The sequence below is a fragment of the Panthera uncia genome, chromosome E1 (assembly GCF_023721935.1).
Source record: "Panthera uncia isolate 11264 chromosome E1, Puncia_PCG_1.0, whole genome shotgun sequence".
In the NCBI taxonomy this organism is placed as follows: Eukaryota; Metazoa; Chordata; class Mammalia; order Carnivora; family Felidae; genus Panthera; species Panthera uncia.
Window position 1 is genome coordinate 43,987,347 of NC_064814.1, and position 22,517 is coordinate 44,009,863.

At 37.7% G+C, this 22,517-nt stretch overlaps 1 protein-coding gene across 2 annotated transcripts in view; it reads right to left on the reverse strand.

The window, feature by feature from the left end:
• Positions 1-2,053: 2,053 nt before the first annotated feature.
• The window catches only part of YWHAE (tyrosine 3-monooxygenase/tryptophan 5-monooxygenase activation protein epsilon), a 54,450-nt gene continuing 33,986 nt past the window's right edge, over positions 2,054-22,517 (reverse strand). For both annotated transcript variants that reach the window (XM_049636728.1, XM_049636729.1), the window contains 5 exons: positions 14,809-15,008; positions 10,730-10,836; positions 9,863-10,069; positions 7,614-7,750; positions 2,054-3,006 (listed from right to left, as the gene is read on the reverse strand). In XM_049636728.1, coding sequence (XP_049492685.1) covers positions 2,954-3,006; positions 7,614-7,750; positions 9,863-10,069; positions 10,730-10,836; positions 14,809-15,008 — 704 coding nt within the window. In that variant the 3' untranslated portion in view covers positions 2,054-2,953. The remainder of the gene's footprint in view (positions 3,007-7,613; positions 7,751-9,862; positions 10,070-10,729; positions 10,837-14,808; positions 15,009-22,517) is intronic.

The following is a 22,517-nucleotide window of genomic DNA, read 5'->3' on the forward strand; positions in this document are numbered from 1 at the left end:
CCCAAGCATGGATATAGACACATATTAAAAAAAACAAAAAAACAAACAAAAAAAAACCACTTTGGGTTTAAAACATCTTTTTTCAAAGCAAAGCACTAAGAATTATAATTGAAACAAATTGCACTTGAATTGTAATGGTAACTCAAGTTTCTCTTGAAACCAATTGATCCTCAGAGCATTCAACCAAGAGCTGAAACAACTCCACCTTTCCAGACCACAGACAGAAGTGGAAGCGATACTGTCCTTACAAGGGCTGTCCCCTTTCTGCAGTCTTCCCTGTCTTCCAACTTCTGACAGAGATCCAAAGACCTGTACCCATCACCACAATCCTTCCCAAGTGCTTTCATTGGTTTTTCTCTCCGTATCAAGATCACCACATTCTTGAGCATGCTCCTGGCATCCTAAGTTTGTGGACTAAATTATATAATGAAGTCCATCCACAGAACCAACTAGAGAACCCTTTTAACTAAACAAACTCATGTGATGATTGATCTAAGTTGACAAACATCACCTCCACAAGCCATGCCATGTTGTAAAATATTACCTATGTGTTTGACTCAAATCCAGGCATTTGTGCATTCATGTTTAGTATGGGAACAGACTACAAAATGCTGAATGCCATTATCTTTAACAATGTGTAATAGAGGGGTGCCTGGGTGGTTCAGTCGGTTAAGCATCCAACTTCAGCTCAGGTCATGATCTCACAGTTCGTGAGTTTGAGCCCTGCGTCAGGTTCTGTGCTGACAGAGCCTGGAGCCTGCTTCAGATTGTCTCCTTCTCTCTCTCTCTCTCTCTCTCTCAAAAATAAACATTAAAAAACTTTTTTTAAAAATGTGTAATACAATTTTATGAATTCCTTCAGTTTTGATCTAGATGCAGCAGGCATTTGGCCACTTTGCCGCTGGAAAAAAACAAAAAAATCAACCTGAAAATCTCTTGGACGTAACCCCAAATGTCTCCAACTATCTAATGGAGGAGCATTAACACAAAAATCTTAATTACTTATTCTAATTATGGGCATACACATATATTTTCATAAGATAAAAACTACTAAGACACATCACTATCCTGTTAATTTCCTAAGTCTTCTCTACCGAGAAGCTAGGATATATACACTTGTTGTGTCAACACCTCATTTAGTAGCAACAAATCAAGTGTGATGATGGAGCTGATATTCTTATACTGCTGATGGGGAAGAGGGGGGCTATAAAGTGGAACGACCCCTTTTGGAGGGAAATGGACAATATTTACCAGTTGAAAAGTTAATGTTCTCGGACACAGGAAACCTAGAAATGTATCATACAAATACACATGCAAATATTTAAGTGCAGTTACAAGGATATTTAATGCAGCACCATTTATAATAGCAATGCTGGAAACAATCTGAATGTCCAAAGGGAGTCAACTAGTTAAGAAAAGAAAAGATCAGGAGTACATCCATGTTACACTGTCATTCAAATTAGATCTAAATGCGGAATACAGAATGATCTGTATTAGCTAAATACCTATCCACGCTGTATGGACTATTTTTCGAAAAAAACTACTTAACACTGTCTCTAGTAAGGGGAACGGCTACAGAGTTCTACCACGTGTACATGTACTACTGAGAATGAAAGTATTCTTTTCTGCTTCTGCCACTGACCTTTGGAGTGGTAGTGGGGGCTAAGGTAATTTTACTTCAGACTAAGTAAGGAGGATTATTAAGGACACATTCAGCCTTATTTAGTTGTATAACCCAAAATTCCATGCTAGAAAATGATCCATAATTATACCTTAAGTATGAATTTGTACTTTTATGATTAAAATAAATACCGTGTTACTACCTGGTTGAGAGGACAGTAATGAAGTGACTTGGTGTTTCTTAGTGTTCTTCACAACCAGGTTACAAGTAAAAAAAAATTCTTTTTCTAAAAATACACATCATCTTTGGGGAAACAGACAAGTGATTTACAAAGAAAAGGGAGGGGAGATCTTTCCACATTCAGGAAAACAATACTGTCAATGTGTTTGGACTAGAGATTTTATTTTAGAAAGATAAAGGATGGAGGCGCAATAATATTTGGCATTTTTAATTTAGGTTTGTTTTATTTAAGTTTAATGTTAATTCCATGCTGTGTTTCAGTAAGAACAATACAGATTCTGTATCTGTGGCTCCAGTCAGATATCCAGTAGTACAAATTAGCTTCAAGTTACACATACTGAACAAAAGAGGTTGAGCGAGCGAAGTAGGGAAGGGGGGGCCCGGGGGGGACAGGGAAGGAGAAGAAACAAAGAATTGAACACGCATGCAGGCTTTTCCATACCACCTTCAATGCTAACCTGCTTTAGAGGGAGAGTAAAAGTAGGCAAGAATGAGCAGCCACGGATTGTTGAACTGTTACCAGCACCATGCTTTTCAGCAACATTTCAGCAGAGTTTGAAACACTTTTTACAGCAAAACCATTACAACTCTCCGAACAACTTTTAACCACCTCAAGCTAACACCCAATTAATTTTAAACATTGGTATAAAATTCAATTTAAACAATTAGAAAAAGGAAAAATAATACCACAATGCCTCATAGTGTGATTAACCTCTCTCTTAGATGCTCGCGTCACCTAGAAGTCTAATAGCTTTCAAATATCATTTCCATTTCTAATGGTGATCTTGCCCCACCTGGCAGGAGACAATACAGTAATGCTGAAAAAGCCTCTATGCAGTCCTGTTAGTGTCTTAAAGAACCTAAAAGCTGGGACCAGTAAAATCCACAGAAATTCACTCTTGCCTTTAAGAACTTTTGAAAACGGTTTAAAAAAAAAAAAAAAATAACCAACAGGGCAGGAACCTAAATTCTGAGACCAAATGTAAAAGTCAGATTTGGTGGTTCTCAGTGACAATGGGGGAATTTCCAATGGGGGTGGGATGGGAAGGAATGGGGTGGTCAGAGATGGTTTCTCTTGTTGGCTTTTATGTCTCACTGATTTTCATCTTCCACATCCTGCAGCGCTTCTTTATTCTGCTCTTCACCTACAAAGAAGAATGAGTTAATTATTGCATACTGACTAGTCAGGCTGTTGTGGTCACAAACAAAGGCATCATTCCAAGCATAAAGACTCCTTCTATTTGCTACAACTGGTATTAACCACAGACAGGCAAAGGACTTCTACCACCCTTAACACCTGAGACGCCTAAGCCAAGAGGTGCTGCTGGACCATGGTCCTGAATGGTAAACAGGATGAAAAAACTGATGCGCACAGTAAAACTAGTTTTATGCTAAAATAAGCTCTTGAAAGTAGACAGCCAAGGTAACCATAACTATTAAATGATTTTCAAGCTTTCATGTATATCTTGGGTCAAAATACTCTTTCTCAATAACCTCACCTCTTCAAGAGACTCAACAGTACTTTATAGTTGTTGGTTTTTTTGTTTTTTGTTTTGTAAAATCTACCCACAAGCTCCATGAGAAATGCTTCAATAAAGAGAACTGAGCAGTAAAATGCTCCAAAGGAGGTCTATAGTTTTAGAGGGAGAGTTTTGCTTTTTAAGGTATCTTACATTTTGTATCTTAGCCAGTCACACCAAACCATAAACCAAATTCCTTACTCCAAAGTGAAACAGCATGCTCAAAGTAAACCAGACCACTGAGGTTATTAAAGAAGGGCATTTGGACCAGTTCTCTCATGCCATTTTTCTCTTCCCTTAAAACATGATGATCGGCCTCGGGAGTTTCAACTGCACTATGACATGCAATAAAAAGCCAGCCTATTCACTGGAGAATCATCTACCTATTAATAAGCATTAAATAAGTCACAGCCATACTAAAGAGAACATGCAAGTTTTTGCTAAAATAAAATAATAATAATAATAATAATAATAAAACAGGTAAAAGTTCCATTCTTTTGTGCTTTAACAAACCACTACAATTCCTATGTAGTTACTAGTTTGAATCAAATTTCAACAGGAAAAAATAAATACCAATTAACTAATCCAATAATCATTCCAGTTCAGACAATCCATCCATTCCCATTGCTTGCTAAATTAGTCAGGATGGATAAACGACACTAAGACCGGCTGACTACCAACATGAAGCATTTACCCTGAAGAGTGTTTTTAAACAGCCCTTGATATGATAAACAATAAATGCTGCCATGGCAACAAGGATTAGGTGAATGTAGTTTTAGAACATTTACAATTTTCTTCTCTAACAGAAATGTTTGATACTGATATGTGACTCTTAAAAAGTACTTAAGGTACATAAAGATTTTTGACTCATATATAGAAAATGGACATGCAAAGACAAAAAAACATTTACCAAGGAAAGAAATGATGGACCACCCAATCAATCGTTCCCAAAACAATGTATTCAAACTTAGAAATGATAGGAACATTCACGCTCATTTTTAACAGCAATACACTGCCAAAATATGGTTAACATACAACAACAGAACACACTCTAATTCACTTATAAGCAACCATTAGATTTGCCAAGAGTTCCAAGTAACTTTGGCATAGAATATTGTCAGGTGAGTCACACCCAACCAGAGGTAGACAAGGGTAGCAGATCATAAATGTCTTAGAAGATTTCACATCCTAGAATGTAGAACAGGCAGTTTTGTAAGCAAAAGGATGATAATATATGCAGGCATGATTAGTGAAGAACCAAAACTAAAAAGCAGAATTTGCTGTGCCATGATAATGACTTACAAAGTAGAGTTTTTAGGAAAGGAAGAGTTGGATTTTCCTTTAGGAATCTATATTGTAAGGAGAAAGGGAGGGAGAACAATCATATGAAAGCAACATTACAAGAAAAATAAACCAAGACAGCAGGACAAAAGAAAACATCAATGATTTAGGGGAATCAGATTTTGGTCTTTTTACTTTGTATAAACTTCATTCTACAAAGTTATCTGTTCCTTTTACCTTTAAAAGGATGAAACAATATCCTCTTAAAAGGTATACAGAAGAGGAAAAAATGTTTCTTTGGGTATGTATTTCTTTGCCCATTGTTTCTTGATTTTGAGGGAAGACAGGAATAAGGCAGAGAACACACATTTTTTCTATAGACTTGTGTATGAAACGTCCTCTGAACATAGATTAAAAGGACTTAATGAGAAAAAGTGGTCTGTTTACAAAGATGTTCCAACACAGAAGTTAACATATTCTGCAGTTAAGAAAGTATAAAAGCGTCTCAATAAAAGCTTGTGAAACACATACGTTTCTTCCTTCATAAAAAAATTAAAAAGGAGAAAACTAACTGATGGTCCGCTAAATCCAACATCCTAGAAAACTGCCAATTCCATGACTGCAATTCTGCATGGATTAAGTCACAAAACCAATTTAATAAAACATGTAATACTATACCTTTTAGGAAAATGGCAAATAAATTACTAGTACCCACAACAATTTGTAAATTCAGATAATTTGTTAATTTTACTAAAAATGTCACGAGACTACTAGAATTTTTTGCTGTTAAACTAGCAAGTTTCATCATTTCAAATACTGTCTTTAATGAAAATTAAATGAAATCTCTTAAATGTAAATTAGTCTGTCACAACCAAATTTAATCAATTATTCAGTTTACAAAGTGGTAAGAATTGAAGCAACTGGATTTAACTAAGATATACATAAACCTGTTTTAGGATTAAAGAGAAATCTATGCTGAAATGTAATAAAACATCTCTGTACAAAGAACCTTTGCAACTATGAAAAGTAAGTAGTTTCAAGAAAATATCCTATTGTAAAAAGTGATCTATTTCATAAAATGCCTGATAACCAAGGAAGAGAGTATCTTTGGTTTTATATAAAAACAGAATGGGAAAACATAGTTTACTTTATCAATTACTGGTTATCAATGATAAAGAACAGTAGTACTAGAAAATATAAAGTTCAGGGGAGCTTGGATGGCTCAGTTGGTTAAGTATTCGACTCTCGGTTTTGGCTCAGGTCATGATCTCATGGTTTGTGGGTTCAAGTGTAGATCCTGCTTGGGATTCTCTCTCCCTCTCCCCTGCTGTGCTCTCTCTCTCCCTCTCTCAAAGTAATTAAACTTAAAAAAAATTTTTTTTAGAGAAAATATAAAACTTTATTTCTGTTTAATTTTGTAATCTAGCAAGCTTAGTTATAAAAGCTGGCATAAAATGTCTTTTAAAAAGCAATGTTTCAACCCAGGTCACCTTGTTTGTTATTTTCACCCTCAGAAAAATGTCCCCAGAGGTATATACCTTACTTGGGTCAACACCGCTTACCAAACTCTCCACGTTTCCTTTTATCCCCTCAAACAGATACTAGTCTTCTCTGAGCTGAGGGTGACTATGAAGAGTCCACAGCTGTTTGGCCATTCTTCTGAGTAGTTATTGTTTAGAATACAACAGAATTTTAAAGCTGGAAGGAACCTCAAGTCATTAGTTCAGAGATGGTAAATTGGTTTTGAGTCCCAAAGACTGGTAGCAGTTGCCTGAAGTGCTGTGTTAAAAAGTAATCTGTGGCACTGTCTGGCTTTGCTGGAAAAGTGTGCAAGCAGGTCACACGTGCCACACATCTCAAGCCAACCCTAATCAAATATCTAAATATTTCACAGACCTAGTGAGCTTTAAAGCTGAGTCACCTAATTCTCACTTTAGTACCTAAGGTAAGTCTAAAATCTCACTCTATCCTTCCATAGTAAGGACATTTAAAACGAAAACCCATTTTCAGAGGCACTTTTAAAGAAATATAATGCTTCCAAAGACAGTACAGCATGCTGGTGTGACCAACAGACTACAGTTAGCCTCAAGCAATGCAACCTGTATGTTTCATTTTGGTAATATACTCTTATAGGATCTGCAGTTGATATTGACAAACTTTCTTTTCCCCATACCACCACCAACTGTAAAGCTATCTCATAAAATGGTCATGTCACACTGGTTTTTGCACCCTGTGCCCTCCTCCCCCTGACTCTTCAGTGATCTATCATGGATAAAATGGATTCTCTGGAATAAGCACAACAAAATCTCCTTTAAAATCAACAATTATGACAAATTTTGGCATTTAGAATTTTAACCCCCTGGCCCAATCACAAAAGTAAGTTTTGTAAAATACTATTTATAACTGAAAACTAAAACCAGACATCTTAAATAAGGACTAATGGCAAGACAGGACGTTCCATTTGCTCTAGAAAATCTTCTTTAGATAAAAGATTTCCACACAGAGAAGACGCTTCATAAATATTTACTGACACCATCCAGTTTTAACCTGAGGATACCAGTCGGCCAAAGTAGTGATCAGGACATTCAAATACAATTATCTTCGATCTCTAAAATTGAATCTGAGGAAGATAAAGTGAACTGCTTCCTCCCTCAATCTTCCACAACAGTGAGAGAAGTTACTGAACATTAGAGGCAAAATTTTTAAATCTTCGAATACAAAAAAAGATCCCCTTTTCCAAACAAGTCTTTTACATTATCATACAGCCCAAAACGGAAAACTGTACTTTTGAGATCGTTTGCTGTAAAGGCAATAATTAAAATTTGATACTTTGTGGACGATAGGCTGAGTCTAAATTGCAGCTTAATGTGAAAAAATGCCAAGAAATGTCTAAGAGTAAAAAGACCCAACAACTCAAAAAGATGCATTCATTAACTTCCAAGTTTCCTTACCATCACCCTGCATGTCTGAAGTCCATAGTGTCAGATTATCACGTAACAACTGCATGATAAGTGTAGAGTCCTTATAGCTTTCTTCACTCAGCGTATCCAGTTCTGCAATTGCATCATCAAAAGCTGCTTTTGCCAACCTAAAAGCATTTACATAAATGTATTACAAAAATAAGCCCAAAAACAGAATTAGAAATAACATGTTAGAAATCAATCTTTTTCTTTAGTTATCCCACAGTATGTAATAGTGACACTGAGTAACTTGGGTTTAAATACCAAAATAAAAGAAAAGCAAGTGTAACTGATAAAAATTAACTTTCTATTTTATTTTGTAATGTAGCAAATTTGGAGGTAGTAAACTTTTTGGAGCACTACTTTTTTTTTTTTTTTAAACATACTCTCCCCTCAATGTGGGGCTCAAACTCATGACCCTGAGATCAAGAGTCATCTTCTCTACCAGCCGAGCCAACCACATGCCCCTGGAGCACTGCTTCTTACTATGCTTAACAAGCCTATCAGTAAACAGAATACACAAACCAAATTCTATCCTAAACCACCGCCAAAATACATGCAATATAAAGGTATTACCAAGTTCTAGTCAACAACTCACTTAGACAGTATCTCAGTTTAATTTCAATAGAATTTAATGTTAATAGAAGCGGGGGGGGGGGGCAGTATAGAACCCACAGAAATGTGATCATATAAGCCATCTGCTGCAATTTAAAAGAAATAAAATCAACATTTACTGAGTATGGTATATAATGAGCACCAAGTAAAGCAGGACACTGGTGGAGAAACTGAAGAAAAAGACGATCTCAGTCCACAATGAACTTAAAACATCTAGGAATAGAGGACTGACACATAAAACTATTATAAAAGAAGTATGCTACTCTGGAGAAAGTGCTTCGGAAACCCTAGAGGATGAGGAAATGGGGATGAGAAGACAAATCTGAACTCATCTTCAAAGTAGGAAAAGAGCATGAATGGCACGCTTAAGACTAAAGCAAATGCGTAATAGCAAAGACATGGATAAGACTTAAATCAAAGTGATGTGTGGGACAGCCTAAACTAGAGAATAACAATGAAAGAGCACAATACTATTAGCTGACAGATAGCTATAACTTCTTCATTAAAACCTGTATATGTTTGGACAAATTCAACTAGGCATTTAGAATGCTTTTAGATGAATAAATAACGGTTTGCATTTAAATGAATCTACCTCCCATCAGGAAAATCTCTCATGGAATATCTATCTGATTCATATATACTCAAGAATACTCTAAGTTACAAACAACAAATACATTATTCCAATTATGAGGTACCTAAAATAGGCAAATTCACAAAGACAGAGAGCAGACACTGTGAAGGGGCAATAGTGGGGGGGATATGGAGAATTAGTGGTTAGAGTTTGTTTCTAGTGATGAAGTTTTAGAAACAGTAGTGACAGTTACACAATACTGTAGGTGTACTTAATGCCATCCAATTATACAACAAAATGGTTAGAATAACCTTCATGTTGTATTTTGTAGTAATTTTTACAAGTAAAAAGCCACGTACATAAAGATATCCTTTAAATTTCTATCTGTTTCAAAAATTGCGGGGCGCCTGGGCGGCTCAGTTGGTTGAGCATCTGACTCTTGGTTTCGGTTCAGATCGTGATCCTACAGTACATGAGTTTGAGCCCCACATCAGGCTCTGCTCCCACACTCACAGTGTTGGAGCCTGCTTAGGATTCTCTCTCTTCCCCTTGCCCCTACCCCACTCGCCCTCTGTCTCTCTCAAAATAAGTAAATAAATTTAGGGAAAAAATTGGGAACAATCTGAAATACAAATGGGCGAATTGTTAACATACAAAGCTGGAGAACTGTTCATATTAAAATAGAAATTACAAAATATGTACAACTAAGAGCATACCTATATTAAAAAGCATGCCTACAAGGACTAACAGCTAATAAAAACATTAAAATAACTCTACTACAACTCCTCTCATTTCACTCTATCACTAACAAGTTAAAAAATTTTTTCAACCTATCAACAAAATATTTCCACATCAACATCCAAAACTGCTATCCTAGCAAACTAGGTAAGGTCTGTCCTAAATCATCCAAAGCAGTTTCATTAAGAGCCAAAAGAATTCTTTAGTACATGGCCAAGGATACAAAGGCAGTCCCAGGAAACAAAACAGAAACAATTGTCCTTTGTAACTTTTTCACTTTCATAGTGAGAGCTTTTGTTTCTCTTCCATAACTTACCTGCAGGCACGGTCAGGGGAATTAAGAATTTCATAGTAGAATACGGAGAAATTGAGAGCAAGACCTAAGCGAATAGGATGCGTCGGTGGAAGTTCTGTCATTGCAATATCACTAGCAGCTTTATAAGCCACTAGGCTGTTCTCCGCAGCCTCCTTCCTGTCATTTCCTGTGGCAAATTCAGCCAGATACCTGTGGTAGTCCCCTTTCCTAAAACAAAACAAAATAAAACAAACAGAATTAAGAAAAATGCTTTTTAAATGAAAGTAGACTGTTACAATTTTTCTATATTCTATAAAATGAAGTATGTGACAAAAATATATCAATAATTAACAAGTATACTTCAGTAATTTCACAAAGTCTCTTTCAGGAAAGACTGACTAGTCTATCTAGTTTTCCCCCTCAGAGTTCATATTACCAAACAGAAGCAAAACACTAGAGAAATCAACTGAAAAGCCTCAAAAATGAACAAATTTGTCAATGACTAGAATTAAAAATGAGAAGTGGTTCCCCCAAAAATGGCATGACAGTTTGTTAATCATGAAATAAAACTTGTACATAAAATGTTAAAATTGAGCTATGTAATAATGTATTACTATACAGCTGGGGGCTAATTCCACACAAAAATGCAAACAGGTAAAATAAAACCTAGTACTTTCACAGTAGTCTGACCATCTTAAACTCAACAATTGTTCACTAGCAGTGAATCTGCAAAAGATTACTCAAAAATTAAGTTTTGAAAATCATTCTTCCCGTGTAACTATTCTTCTAACAAGCTATTATTAAAGTTGAACGCCTACACAGAGAAAGTGATAATTCTAAGGGAGCCAACATTTAATCTCACATTTTCCCTTCTAGTATAGAACCTACATTTTATAATAGAAAACCTTGGACTCGCCAGTGTTAGCTGCTGGAATGAGGTGTTTGTCCAGTACATCCAGAATGTCACAACAGATTAACTTTAGCTCAGTCTCAACCTGGAAAAAAAAGTCAAAAATTGTTTAAGTCTAAGAGATTGCATAAATTATGACACATTCTCCCTCTGGTTTTAAGGAAGAGAGCCATAGTAAACAGAATATACATCTTTCTCCAAATCTTCTTCCTCTCTCTTGATTAAAAAAAAAAACAAACAAACAAACAGAAAAGTTATCTCCCAAGTTACAGAAATTACCTTCTTTCTTTCTCCATGCTGTTAAGTGCTTTAAAAAAAAAAAAAAAAAAAAAAAAAAAAAAGGGCAGGAGTGCCTGGCTGACACAGACCATGGAGCATGGGACTCTCAATCTCCGGCTTGTGAGTTCAAGCCCCAGGTTGGGTATGGATACTACATAAAAATAAAAATCTTGGGGCGCCTGGGTGGCTCAGTCGGTTAAGCGTCCGACTTCAGCTCAGGTCACAATCTCGCGGTCCGTGGGTTCAAGCCCCGCGTCGGGCTCTGGGCTGATGGCTCAGAGCTCAGAGCCTGGAGCCTGCTTCCGATTCTGTGTCTCCCTCTCTCTCTGCCCCTCCCCCGTTCATGCTCTGTCTCTGTCTCAAAAATAAATAAAAAACGTTAAAAAAATTAAAAAAAAATAAATAAATAAAATAAAAAATAAAAATCTTGAGGCACCTGGGGGAGCTCAGTCTACTGAGCATACCACTTTGGCTCAGGTCATGATCTGGAGGTTCATGGGTTCCAGCCCTGTGTCAGGCTCTGCACTGACAGCTCAGAGCATGTAGCCTGCTTGAGATTTTGTGTCTCCCTTTCTCTCTGCCCTTCCCCTGCCTGTACTGTCTGTCTCTCTCTCAAAAATAAACAAACATTAAAACAAGAGACAGAGCTATGATGTGAACACAAGCAGGCTAGAAAACCTAAGGTCATGGTTTATAAGGGATGGAATAAAAATTCAATCCCAGGCAACTGGCCTCCAGTGCTCACATTCCTAACCACTACTGTGCTCAACAGCCATAAGTGGCAGAGATCCACAGCCAAATTATAGCACTAAAACTCTGTATACCAAAGTAAATATTGCCACTCATCTCAATTTATCATACCAAAGATGAATATCCCAAATGAACATACATATATCTTAGTCTCTATTTTCTATTAATTCATGGTGACACTGGTGAACCTTTCCAAGTTCTTCTTATGCCCTCTGGAACCTCCTTTCCATTGTAAAGAATCCTCCCACTCTCTCTTCTCCTATAATCTCATCCAGATCCTAAATTAAACTAGCTCTTTCCTGAATGAACTACCTCCCTCATGGCTTTTCAAGTAGCAATTATTCTAAGAGAAAAAATTTCTGAATTCTCTTAGCTCCCCACTAACTCAGTATGACTGGCTGCTGTTACTCCAAACAGCTCCTCTCTGGAAGCTCATCCTCTGTGACCTAATTTTTCAGTATCTGTTATCAGTGGATCTCTACAGGCCTTCCAACCACATTCACAGGCTACCTCTCCAATTCCTGGTATCACACCAATGTATTATCACCCATGTTCCTTTCAATACAGTTCCTTGATCTCAACTCCATGACCTATTTGTCAACATCTCTAACTGAGCTGCTTTATCCAAGAAGTCTTAAATTCTATTTCACTACTACATTGTAACTTCCTTCCTTACTTCTTTATTCCTGTTATTCCTAATCAGAGACACATCAAGACCTCCAGCCTCTTGAATCTTTCATCTTCCCCCAATTTATCAGTCCCTCTCTTTGCTTCCTGCTTCCTTTCCTACTTAGCCCAAATCCCACAATTTAGCACAGAATTCTGCCACTTAAGCTTAACTTTCTCATTTCATCATTCCTCTGAGACACCAAACTTTTCTACTGACAATCCATACTCTTGTTGCAATATATTTGACATTAATGGGCACACTGATATCAGCTTACCACCTGTTTTTAAAAATTATTTTAAGTTTATTTATTTTTTTTTTTAATTTTTTTTTTCAACGTTTTTTATTTATTTTTGGGACAGAGAGAGACAGAGCATGAACGGGGGAGGGGCAGAGAGAGAGAGGGAGACACAGAATCGGAAACAGGCTCCAGGCTCCGAGCCATCAGCCCAGAGCCCGACGCGGGGCTCGAACTCACGGACCGCGAGATCGTGACCTGGCTGAAGTCGGACGCTTAACCGACTGCGCCACCCAGGCGCCCAAGTTTATTTATTTTTGACAGAGTGAGAGCATGAGCTGGGGAGGGGCAGAGAGAGAGGGAGACACAGAACCCGAAGCAGGCCCCAAGCTCCAAGCTGTCAGCACAGAGCCCGACACGGGGCTCAAACTCACGAACTGTGAGATCATGACCTGGGCCGAAGTCAGATGCTTAACTGACTGAGCCACCCAGGCGTGCCCCTATATCAGCTTACCACCTCTTAAGAGACTCAAAACCTCAGTCTTCCCATCTATACAGTAGACTAATACCTATTCTTTACAGGGTAATTTAAATAAATACCCTATGTTGCACAATTATGTGTATTAATAAATATCTCCCCACTCAAGAACAGCGTCCAACAAAGGTGGAGATAATAAATGTAGTTGCCCTTTTCCCTCTCCCTACCAAATTCATTCCCCATGCTACTTTTTGAGTGTTCCTGTAACTTCCCTCGCTGTACTCAAAATGTGTTTATATGCCTTTCTCTTCCACAAGAATCACTTTCTCAATAGTAGCCTGACATTTTGGACTAGATCATTCTTTGCTATAGGGGGCTGTTCTATGCACAGGGTATTCAGCAAACAGCATCCTTGTCTCTACCCACTGGATGCCAACAGCACCCTCCCAAGTTGTGACAACCAAAAATGTCTTCAGAAATTGCCAAATGCCCTCTGAGCAGTAGAATCACCTCTGGTTGAAAACCACTGACCTAGATCAATGGCTATGGTACTTTTTTGACCAAAACTCACAGTATGAAAAATTCCATTTATATATAAAATACATGAAACAATAACTTCAAGAAATAATGTCCAATGCCTTTAACATTTCCTACTCAATTAAGAAAACAATGACTAGACTGAACCTCCATATGCAAAGTAACCTGAATTTGTCTCATCTTTACACCCATAGCACCTAGCAAATTGTGCAGCACATAAGAGGCACAAAAATACTTGTTACATTGTCCTGAATGGTTCTTTCAAGTCACTCAATGAAGTATTTTGCAGTTAACTACAATAAAAACAAGATTAAATTAGTTTCTACTTGTTGGTGCTCAAAAGTGAGCACCTTCTATAGCTTCCAGAGAAAAGTTCTTCACCTCTGTCCTGAAATACTGTATGACCTATAATCTGGGTTAAGTAAAATATGCAAATCCATTCAAGTATAAAATTTATATTACACATGTGTACTACAGTGTGACCTAAAATGTTCAGGGGCACCTGGGTGGCTCAGTCAGTTAAGTGTCCGACTCTTGATTTTGGCTCAGGAGATGATCTCACCGTTCATGAGTTCATGACCCATTATCAGGCTCTGCACTGTAAATGCAGAGCCTGCTTGGGATTCTCTCTCTCTCTGTTCCTCCCCTGCTTTTATGCTCACTCACTCTCTCTCTCAAGATAAATGAACTTTTTAAAAATTCTTAAAAAATTAATAAAATAAAATGTTCAAAACCTGGGACGCCGGACTGGCTCAGTCGGAAGAGTGTGTGACAATCTCAGAATCATGAGTTCAAGCCCCACACCGGGTTTAGAGACTACTTAAATAAAATTTTACTAAATTTTTTAATGTTTATTTCTGAGAGACAGAGCACAAGCGGGGGAGGGGCAAGAAAAACAGAGACAGAATCCGAAGCAGGCTCCAGGCTCTGAGCTGTCAGCACACAGAGCCCGAAGTGGGGTTCAAACTCACAAGCCATGAGATCATGACCTGAGCATGACATTGGACGCTTAACTGACTGAGTCACCCAGATGCCCCGAGCTTTAAAATAAAATATCCAAAACATGAGGCATCTTTCTTTAAAGAAGCCTAGGATATGATAATCTCACCATTTGCCGGTATTCCCGAATCATTTTTAGTTTGTCTTCTCCTCCCTTGTTTTCTTCTTTCTGTTCAATGCTGCTGATTATTCTCCAGGAAGCTCTTCTGGCTCCAATCACATTTTTATATGCAACAGATAGGAGGTTTCTTTCTTCAACTGTCAACTCCACATCCATCCCTGCTACTTTCTTCATCGATTCCACCATTTCTATAAGGGAAAAGTGAAATCAGACCTTACAAAGTAAGTTTTGTTGATACAAAATCCCTTCACAATAGGTCTTTTTTTCTGTCAAACTAGTATAAAAAGGTAAGAATTTTAACAAAAATAACTAGAATCATTAAACCTGAAAGGAGTAAAAAACCAAAAATCATGTAAAAGAAAGTACACTAAGAGCCTAGAACAAGAGAATCTGTAATAAAAGATCTATGGAATCAAAACCTCATATACCACCTAACTCAATACAGCTTAGAAGCATCTGTCTCATTAAATAAGGGAACTAGGAAAGCACATCTGCCCATTTCCCAGTAAAAATAATTGAGCTGGCAGTTTAAGACAAAGATTAAAAATCTGTAGGCTCTAGGGGTACCTGGGTGGCTCAGTCGGTCAAGCCCCCAACTTTGGCTTAGACGATGAACTCACAGTTTGTGGGTTCAAGCCCCACATCAGGCTCTGTGCTGACAACTCAGAACCTGGAGCTTGCTTCAGATTATGTCTCCCTCTCTCTGCCCCTCCCCCACTCATGGGCGTGCTCTCTCAAAAATAAGCATTAAGAAAATTTGTTTTAATTTACAGGCTCTAAAATATTTTTTCTTACAAATAAATTCTATTTCAAAAATGTCATGGGAGAAAAGAATATTCATTCATATAGCAAACATACACATTTGAGCATTTGGTTAAATCACAAACACAAACCAAACGTAACTTTGGATGTTTCCATCCTTCCACCTTTAGAAAGAAATTGTCCATCTCCTACACATTCATTAGCAAAACTTTTGATGGTTCCTATTTGTTACCACTAGGTGGCGGGCTAAGAAAGGGGCCCAGATAAACCTTAGGAGATCCCCAAGTTTAAAGAAAAACACAGGGAACAACAATGCAGAGAAATGCAAAGAACCAAAAACAGCTCAATGAATACTAACCCAATAAATATATTTACTAAAACTATGCTTTTAAATAGAAAAGACTAAATGCCATATCACCATGTGGCTCTTTACGGATTCAAAATCTTTGGTCATAAGACCCCAAGAATCTACATTTTAACAAATACCCTTAGCATACATTAACACTCTAAGCATAAGCATATTCTAAAATATGATGCAGATGGTAACTTTATGAAACACTCCTTAACAGTTAAATTATGTGCTGTCCCAGGAAAATAAGTTTTAAAAAATTACACTTTAGGGAGGACCAGAAAATTAATAGAAACATTAAGATAGTAAGGTCTTTGAAAAGTTTGGTAGTTCTTATAGTTAGAAAACCCTGTTAAGACTCAGTAATTCCACTACTAGAGATTTCCCAAAAGAAATTAAAATGTATCTTAACAAAGACCTTCACACAAATAAATGGTCACAGCAACTTTATTCAAAACGCTAAGGTGAAAACAACCCAAAAGTCTAAGTATACAATGGAGTACTACTCAAGAATAAAAAAAAAAACTACGGATACAAATAACAACATGTAGGGGGCGCCTGGGTGGCTCAGCCTTTTAAGTCTGTTAATTTCGGCATGGGTCATGACCTCACAGTTCTTGGGACTGACAAGAAGCCTGCATGGGGTTCTCTCTCTCCCTCTGCCCATTCCTTGCTCGCACACGTATGTGGGCACATGCACTTCCTTCTCCCCAACCCGCACAAAAACAAATTTTAAAACAAAAAGTCACAAGATAGATGAATTACAAAATCATTCTAACTGAAAAAAGCCAGACCAAAAAAGACTATATAATTCACTCAAGCCAAGTCACAGAAATTGCAAAACTATAAAGACAACAAATAAGTGGTTATACCAAGGTATAGGGGTGAAGTGACGGGCTTGTGTGTAAAGGAAATTTGGGGAGTAAGAAAATTGCTCCACTGTGGTTACACTTATCTAAACACTAAATTGTACAATATAAACCCTTGAATCACACAAGAGTAGGGCACCAAGCACAGTCAGAAATCCAAGTATACCTTGTAGCTCCCCAAAAACTTTACTTAGCCGAATGCTGACCAAAAGCCTTGCTGATAATTAACACATATTTCTGTATGCTATATCTATTATATACTGCATTCCACAATAAAGTAAGCTAGAGAAAAAGTTATAAAGAAAATTCCATAAGAGAAAATACATTCACAGTACTGTACTGGTTCATTGAAAAAAAAAATCCACATGTAAGTAGACCTGCTCAGTTCAAGCCCATGTTGTTGTTCAAGAGTCAACTGTATATGTAAAAGGGGTATATTTTATCATATATAAATTATACTTTAAGTAATTTTTTAATGTAATTCTGAAGCATGAAAGAAATAGTAGGGAGCACAGTAATAAAACCATTAATTCATTTGTGGAAGCCTGAAAGCATTCTTTTTTTTTTTTTTTAATTCAGTAGGCTCCATGCCCAACACAGGGCTTGAACTCACCACCTTGAGATCAAGAGTCACATGCTATAAGGACTGAGCCAGCCAAGTGCCCCAGAACATTTTTTTTTTTTAACTACAGTCATTAAAAAAGGGGGGGGGGCGCCTGGGTAGCTCAGTCAGTTGAGCGTCTGACTTCGGCTCAGGTCATGATCTTGTGGTCTGTGAGTTACAGCGTTGGGCTCTGTGCTGACAGCTCAGAGCCTGGAGCCTGTTTCCATTTTTGTGTCTCCCTCTCTCTCTGCCCCTCCCCCGCTCATGTGCTCGCACGCGCTCTCTCTCTCTCTCTCTCAAAAATAAACAAACATTTAGGGAAAAAAAGGGCTAAATTCAGGGCCAGTGGAGTCAGAGAGTAATTTCAAGATCACTTCCATACAAGTTTATTTTCAAAAAACTAACAAATTAAACATTCCTCAGAAGTGAATCAGTAATTAGTTTTCTATATTGGCCCCAACAAAGCAATTTAAAAATTAATCTAGCCACACCAAAAGACAATTATTTTAAATTGTAGGACTTTGCAACTATATGGAAAAACTATACACAAAATACCACCAAAAATTTAACAATGATAGGTCTGAGTACTGTTCCAGATAATTTGCATTTCCTTCACTTTCTATGCTTTAAAATTTTCAACATTTTAACAATATTTTTACAGTAAGAAGAGGGAAATAGATTTTTAAAAATTTTTGAGAGAAAGGGAGAACGTGAACAGTGGAGAGAGGCAGAGGGGGAGAGAGAGAATCCCAAGCAGGATCAAGGCTCAGCATGGAGCCCGTTGCAGAGCTTGATCACAACCTGAGCCAAAATCAAGAGTCCAACATTCAACCAACTGAGCCACCCAAGGGCCCTAGGGAAATGGAATTAAAGGACTCAGTGATAGTCTACAATCCGATTCAATTAAGTATATCACTCCTTTCATTTTAGAAAGCCACAAACTATGCACAAAAGACTATGGTACAATTACAGAAGCAGCAGTTACCCAGTGTTATTAAACAATAGCTTCATTGATCTTCACCTATATGATTCACTCATTTAAAATGTACAATGTATGGGAATGCAAGCTGGTGCAGCCACTCTGGAAAACAGTATGAAGGTGCCTCAAAAAACTAAAAATAGAACTACCCTACGACCCAGCAATTGCGCTACTAGGTATTTATCCAAGGAATACAGGTGTGCTGTTTCAAAGGGACACAGGCACCCCAATGTTTATAGCAGCACCATCAACAATAGCCAAAGTATGGAAAGAGCCCAAATGTCCATCAGTGGATGAATGGATAAAGAAGATGTGGGGTGTGTGTGTGTGTGTGTGTGTGTATACATACACACAATGGAGTATTACTTGGCAATCAAAAAGAATGAAATCTTACCATCTGCAACTACGTGGATGGAACTGGAAGTATTAGGCTAAGTGAAATTAGTCAGAGAAAGACAAATATCATTATGACTTCACCCATATGAGGACTTTTAATCTTCAAAACAGATGAACATAAGGGAAGGAAAACAAAAATATAAAAACAGGGAGGAGAACAAAACATAAGAGACTCATAAATATGGAGAACAAACAGAGGGTTACTAGAGGGGGTGTGGGAGGAGGGATGGGCTAAAATGGGTAAGGGGCACTAAGGAATCTATTCCTGGAATCATTGTTGTACTATATGCTAACTAATTTGGATGTAAATTTTTAAAAAATACAACTTTTAAAAATAAATAAAATGCACAATGTAGTGGTTTTTAGTATATTCACAAAGTGGTGCAACGATGACCACAATCCGTTTTAGAACAGTTTCATCTCACCTGAAAAAGAAACACTCCATACCCATTAGCCATCACTCCCCACATATACCCCAATTCTCTCAACCCTAGGTAACCACCAATCTCCTTTCCATCTCTACGGATTTACCATTCCGGACATTCCATATAAATGCAACCATGTTATGTAGGCATACCTTGTTTTACAACTGCATTGTTTACAAATTGAAGATTTGTAGCCACTTTGTACTAAGCAAGTCCTCAGCACCGTATTTCCAACAGCATCAGTTCATGTTTCTGTGTCACACTTCAATAATTCTCGTAATATTTCAAACTGATTTTTCATTATTATTACATTTGTTATGGCGATCTATAATCAGTGATCTTTGATGTTACAATTGTTTTGGGGCACCACAAACCGCACCCATATAAAATGGCAAACAATAAATGATGTGTTCTATCCCACCAACCTGCTATTCATCTTCAGTACCATGTCCTGTCACCCCACACTCCACTATCTCTCCCTCTCTCCTCAAGCCTCTCTATTCTCTGAGACACTACAATATTGAAATTAGGCCAGTTAATAACCCAAGTGTTCAAGTAAAAGGAAGTCACACAACTCTCACTGTAAATCAAAAGCTAGCAATGATTAAGTTTAGTAAGGAAGGTATGGTGAAAGTTGAGGCAGGCCAAAAGCTAGGCCTCTTATGCCAAACAATATGCCAAACTGTGAATACAAAGGAAAAGTTCTTGAAGTTGAAATGAAAAGCACTACTCCAGTTAACACATGAATAGTAAGAAAGCAAAACAGCCTTATCCCTGATACAGAGAAGTTTTAGTGGTCTGGATAGAAGATCAAACTAGCCACAACATTCCCTTAAGCCAAAACCTAATCCAGATCAAGGCCCTAACTTTCTTCTATTATATGAAGGCTGAGAGAGGGGAAGAAACTACAGAAGAAAAGTCAGGCCAGCAAAGGTTCGTTCGTGAGGTTTAAGGGAAGAAAGTCCTCTCCACAACAAGGTGAAGCAGCAAGTGCTGTGGTACAAGCTACAACAAGTTATCCAGATCTAGCTAACATAATTAATGAAGGTGGCTACACTCAACAGATTTTCAGTGATAAAACAGCTTTATATTATTAGATGCCATCTAAGATTTTCCCAGCTAAAGAGAAGTCAATGCCTGGTTTCAAAATTTCAAAGGATAGGGTGACTCTCATGTTAGGTAGGGCTAAAGCAGCTGGTGATTTTAAGTTGAAGCCAATATTCACTGACGATTCTGAAAATCCTCGGCCCTTAAGAATTATGCTAAATTTGGGTGCCTGGCGAGCATAGTCGGTACAGCATGCAACTCTTGATCTCAGGGTTTGAGTTCAAGCCCCTCACTGGTTGTAGAGATTACTAAAAATATAATCTTCAAAAAAATTACGCTAAATCTACTCTGCCTGTACAGTGTAAGAGAACAAAAGCCTAATGATAGCACATCTGTTTACAACACAGTTCACTATTTTTAGCCTACTATTGAGACCTACTGCTCAGGAAAAAAGATTCCTTTTCAAAATATTACTGCTCAATGACAATGGACCTGGCCACCCTAGAGCTCTGATGGAGATGGACAAGATTAAGGTTTTCACATGCCTGCTAACACAATATCAATTCTGCATCCCAAGAATCAAGGATAATTTCAACTTTCACTATTATTAACAAATACATTTCAGAAAGAAAAAAAAAAAAGAAATACATTTCAGGGGTGCCTGACTGGCTCAATCAGTACAGCATGCCACTCTTGATCTTGGGATCATGAGTTCAAGACCCATGTTGGGTGGACATTACGTAAATAAACTTTAAAAAAAGTGGACTTAATCAAAACGAGGTATCACCTGTCAGAATGGCTACTGTCAAAAAGACAAAAAATAAGAAGTGTTGGTGAACATGTGGACAGAAAGGAACCCTAATGCACTACTGGTGGGAATGTAAATTTGTGCAGCCACTGTAGAAAACAGTATGGAGATTCCTCAAAAAATTAAAAATAGACGGGGCGCCTGGGTGGCTCCGTCGGTTGAGCTGGACAACTTCAGCTCGGGTCATGATCGCACAGTTCATGGGTTCAAGCCCCACGTCGGGCTCTGCTGACAGAGCCTGGAGCCTGCTTCGGGTTCTGTCTGTCTGTGTCTGTCTGTCTGTCTCTCTCTCTCTCTGCTCTTCTCCCACTCATGCTCCGTCTCTCTCTCTCAAAAATAAAAAAATAAACATAAAAAATTTTTTAAAAATTAAAAATAGAAATACCATAGGATCCAGTAATTCCACTACTGAGTATTTTAACTCAATGAAAATAAAAACACTAATTTGAAAAGATATATGCATCTCCACTTACCACAGTATTATTTACAATAACCAAGATATGGAAGCAATCTAAGTGTCGATCAAGAGATGAATGGATAAAGATATAGTGTGTACACATACATTCCATGGAATACTACTCAGCCACGAAAAAGAATGACCTCTTGTCATTTGCAATAATATGGACGGACACAGAAGATATTCTGCCAAGTGAAATAAGACAGAGAAAGACAAATACTGTATTTCACCTATATATGAAATCAAAAGAACAAACAAAAAAGCAGGAACAGACCCCTAAATACAGAGAACTGGTAGCTGCCAGAGGAAAGGGAGGTAGGGGATGGACAAAAGTGTGAAAGAGAGTGGGAGGTACGGGCTTCCAGTTATGGAATAAGTCAGAGGGATGAAAGGTACAGCACAGGGAATACAGTCAGTGGTGTTGTGATAATGCTGTATAGTGACAGAAGTAGCTACACTTGTGGTGAGCATTGTATAATCCATACAGTTGCTCAATCAATGCTGTAAACCTGCAATTAATGTAACATTGTGTGTAAACTCTAAGAGCCAATAAAAAAAATAAATAACATAACAGGGGCTCCTGTTTGACAGGATTGACAGGGAGGGGCTCAGTCAGTTAAAGGCCCAACTCTTCATTTCTCTTGATTTCTGTTCAGGTCATGATCTCACAGTTCGTGAGATCAAGCCCCGCATCAGGCTCTGAACTGACAGTACAGAGCCTGTTTGGGATTCTCTCTCTCTGCCCCTCCCTCGCATGCACACTCTCTCCCTCTCTCAAAATAAATAAATCAACTAAAATAATAAAATAACAAAGTAGGCCTGAAGGTTGACTCAACTGCTGCAATCTCAACTGCTGCAATCTCCTGATAAAACTGACAAATAAGGGAGTTAGGTTGCTTCTTATGAATGGAGCAAAGAAAATGGTTTATTTTTTTTAATGTTCATTTATCTTTGCGAGAGTGTGAGTGGAGGAAGGGCAGGGAGGGGGACAGAAAATCCAA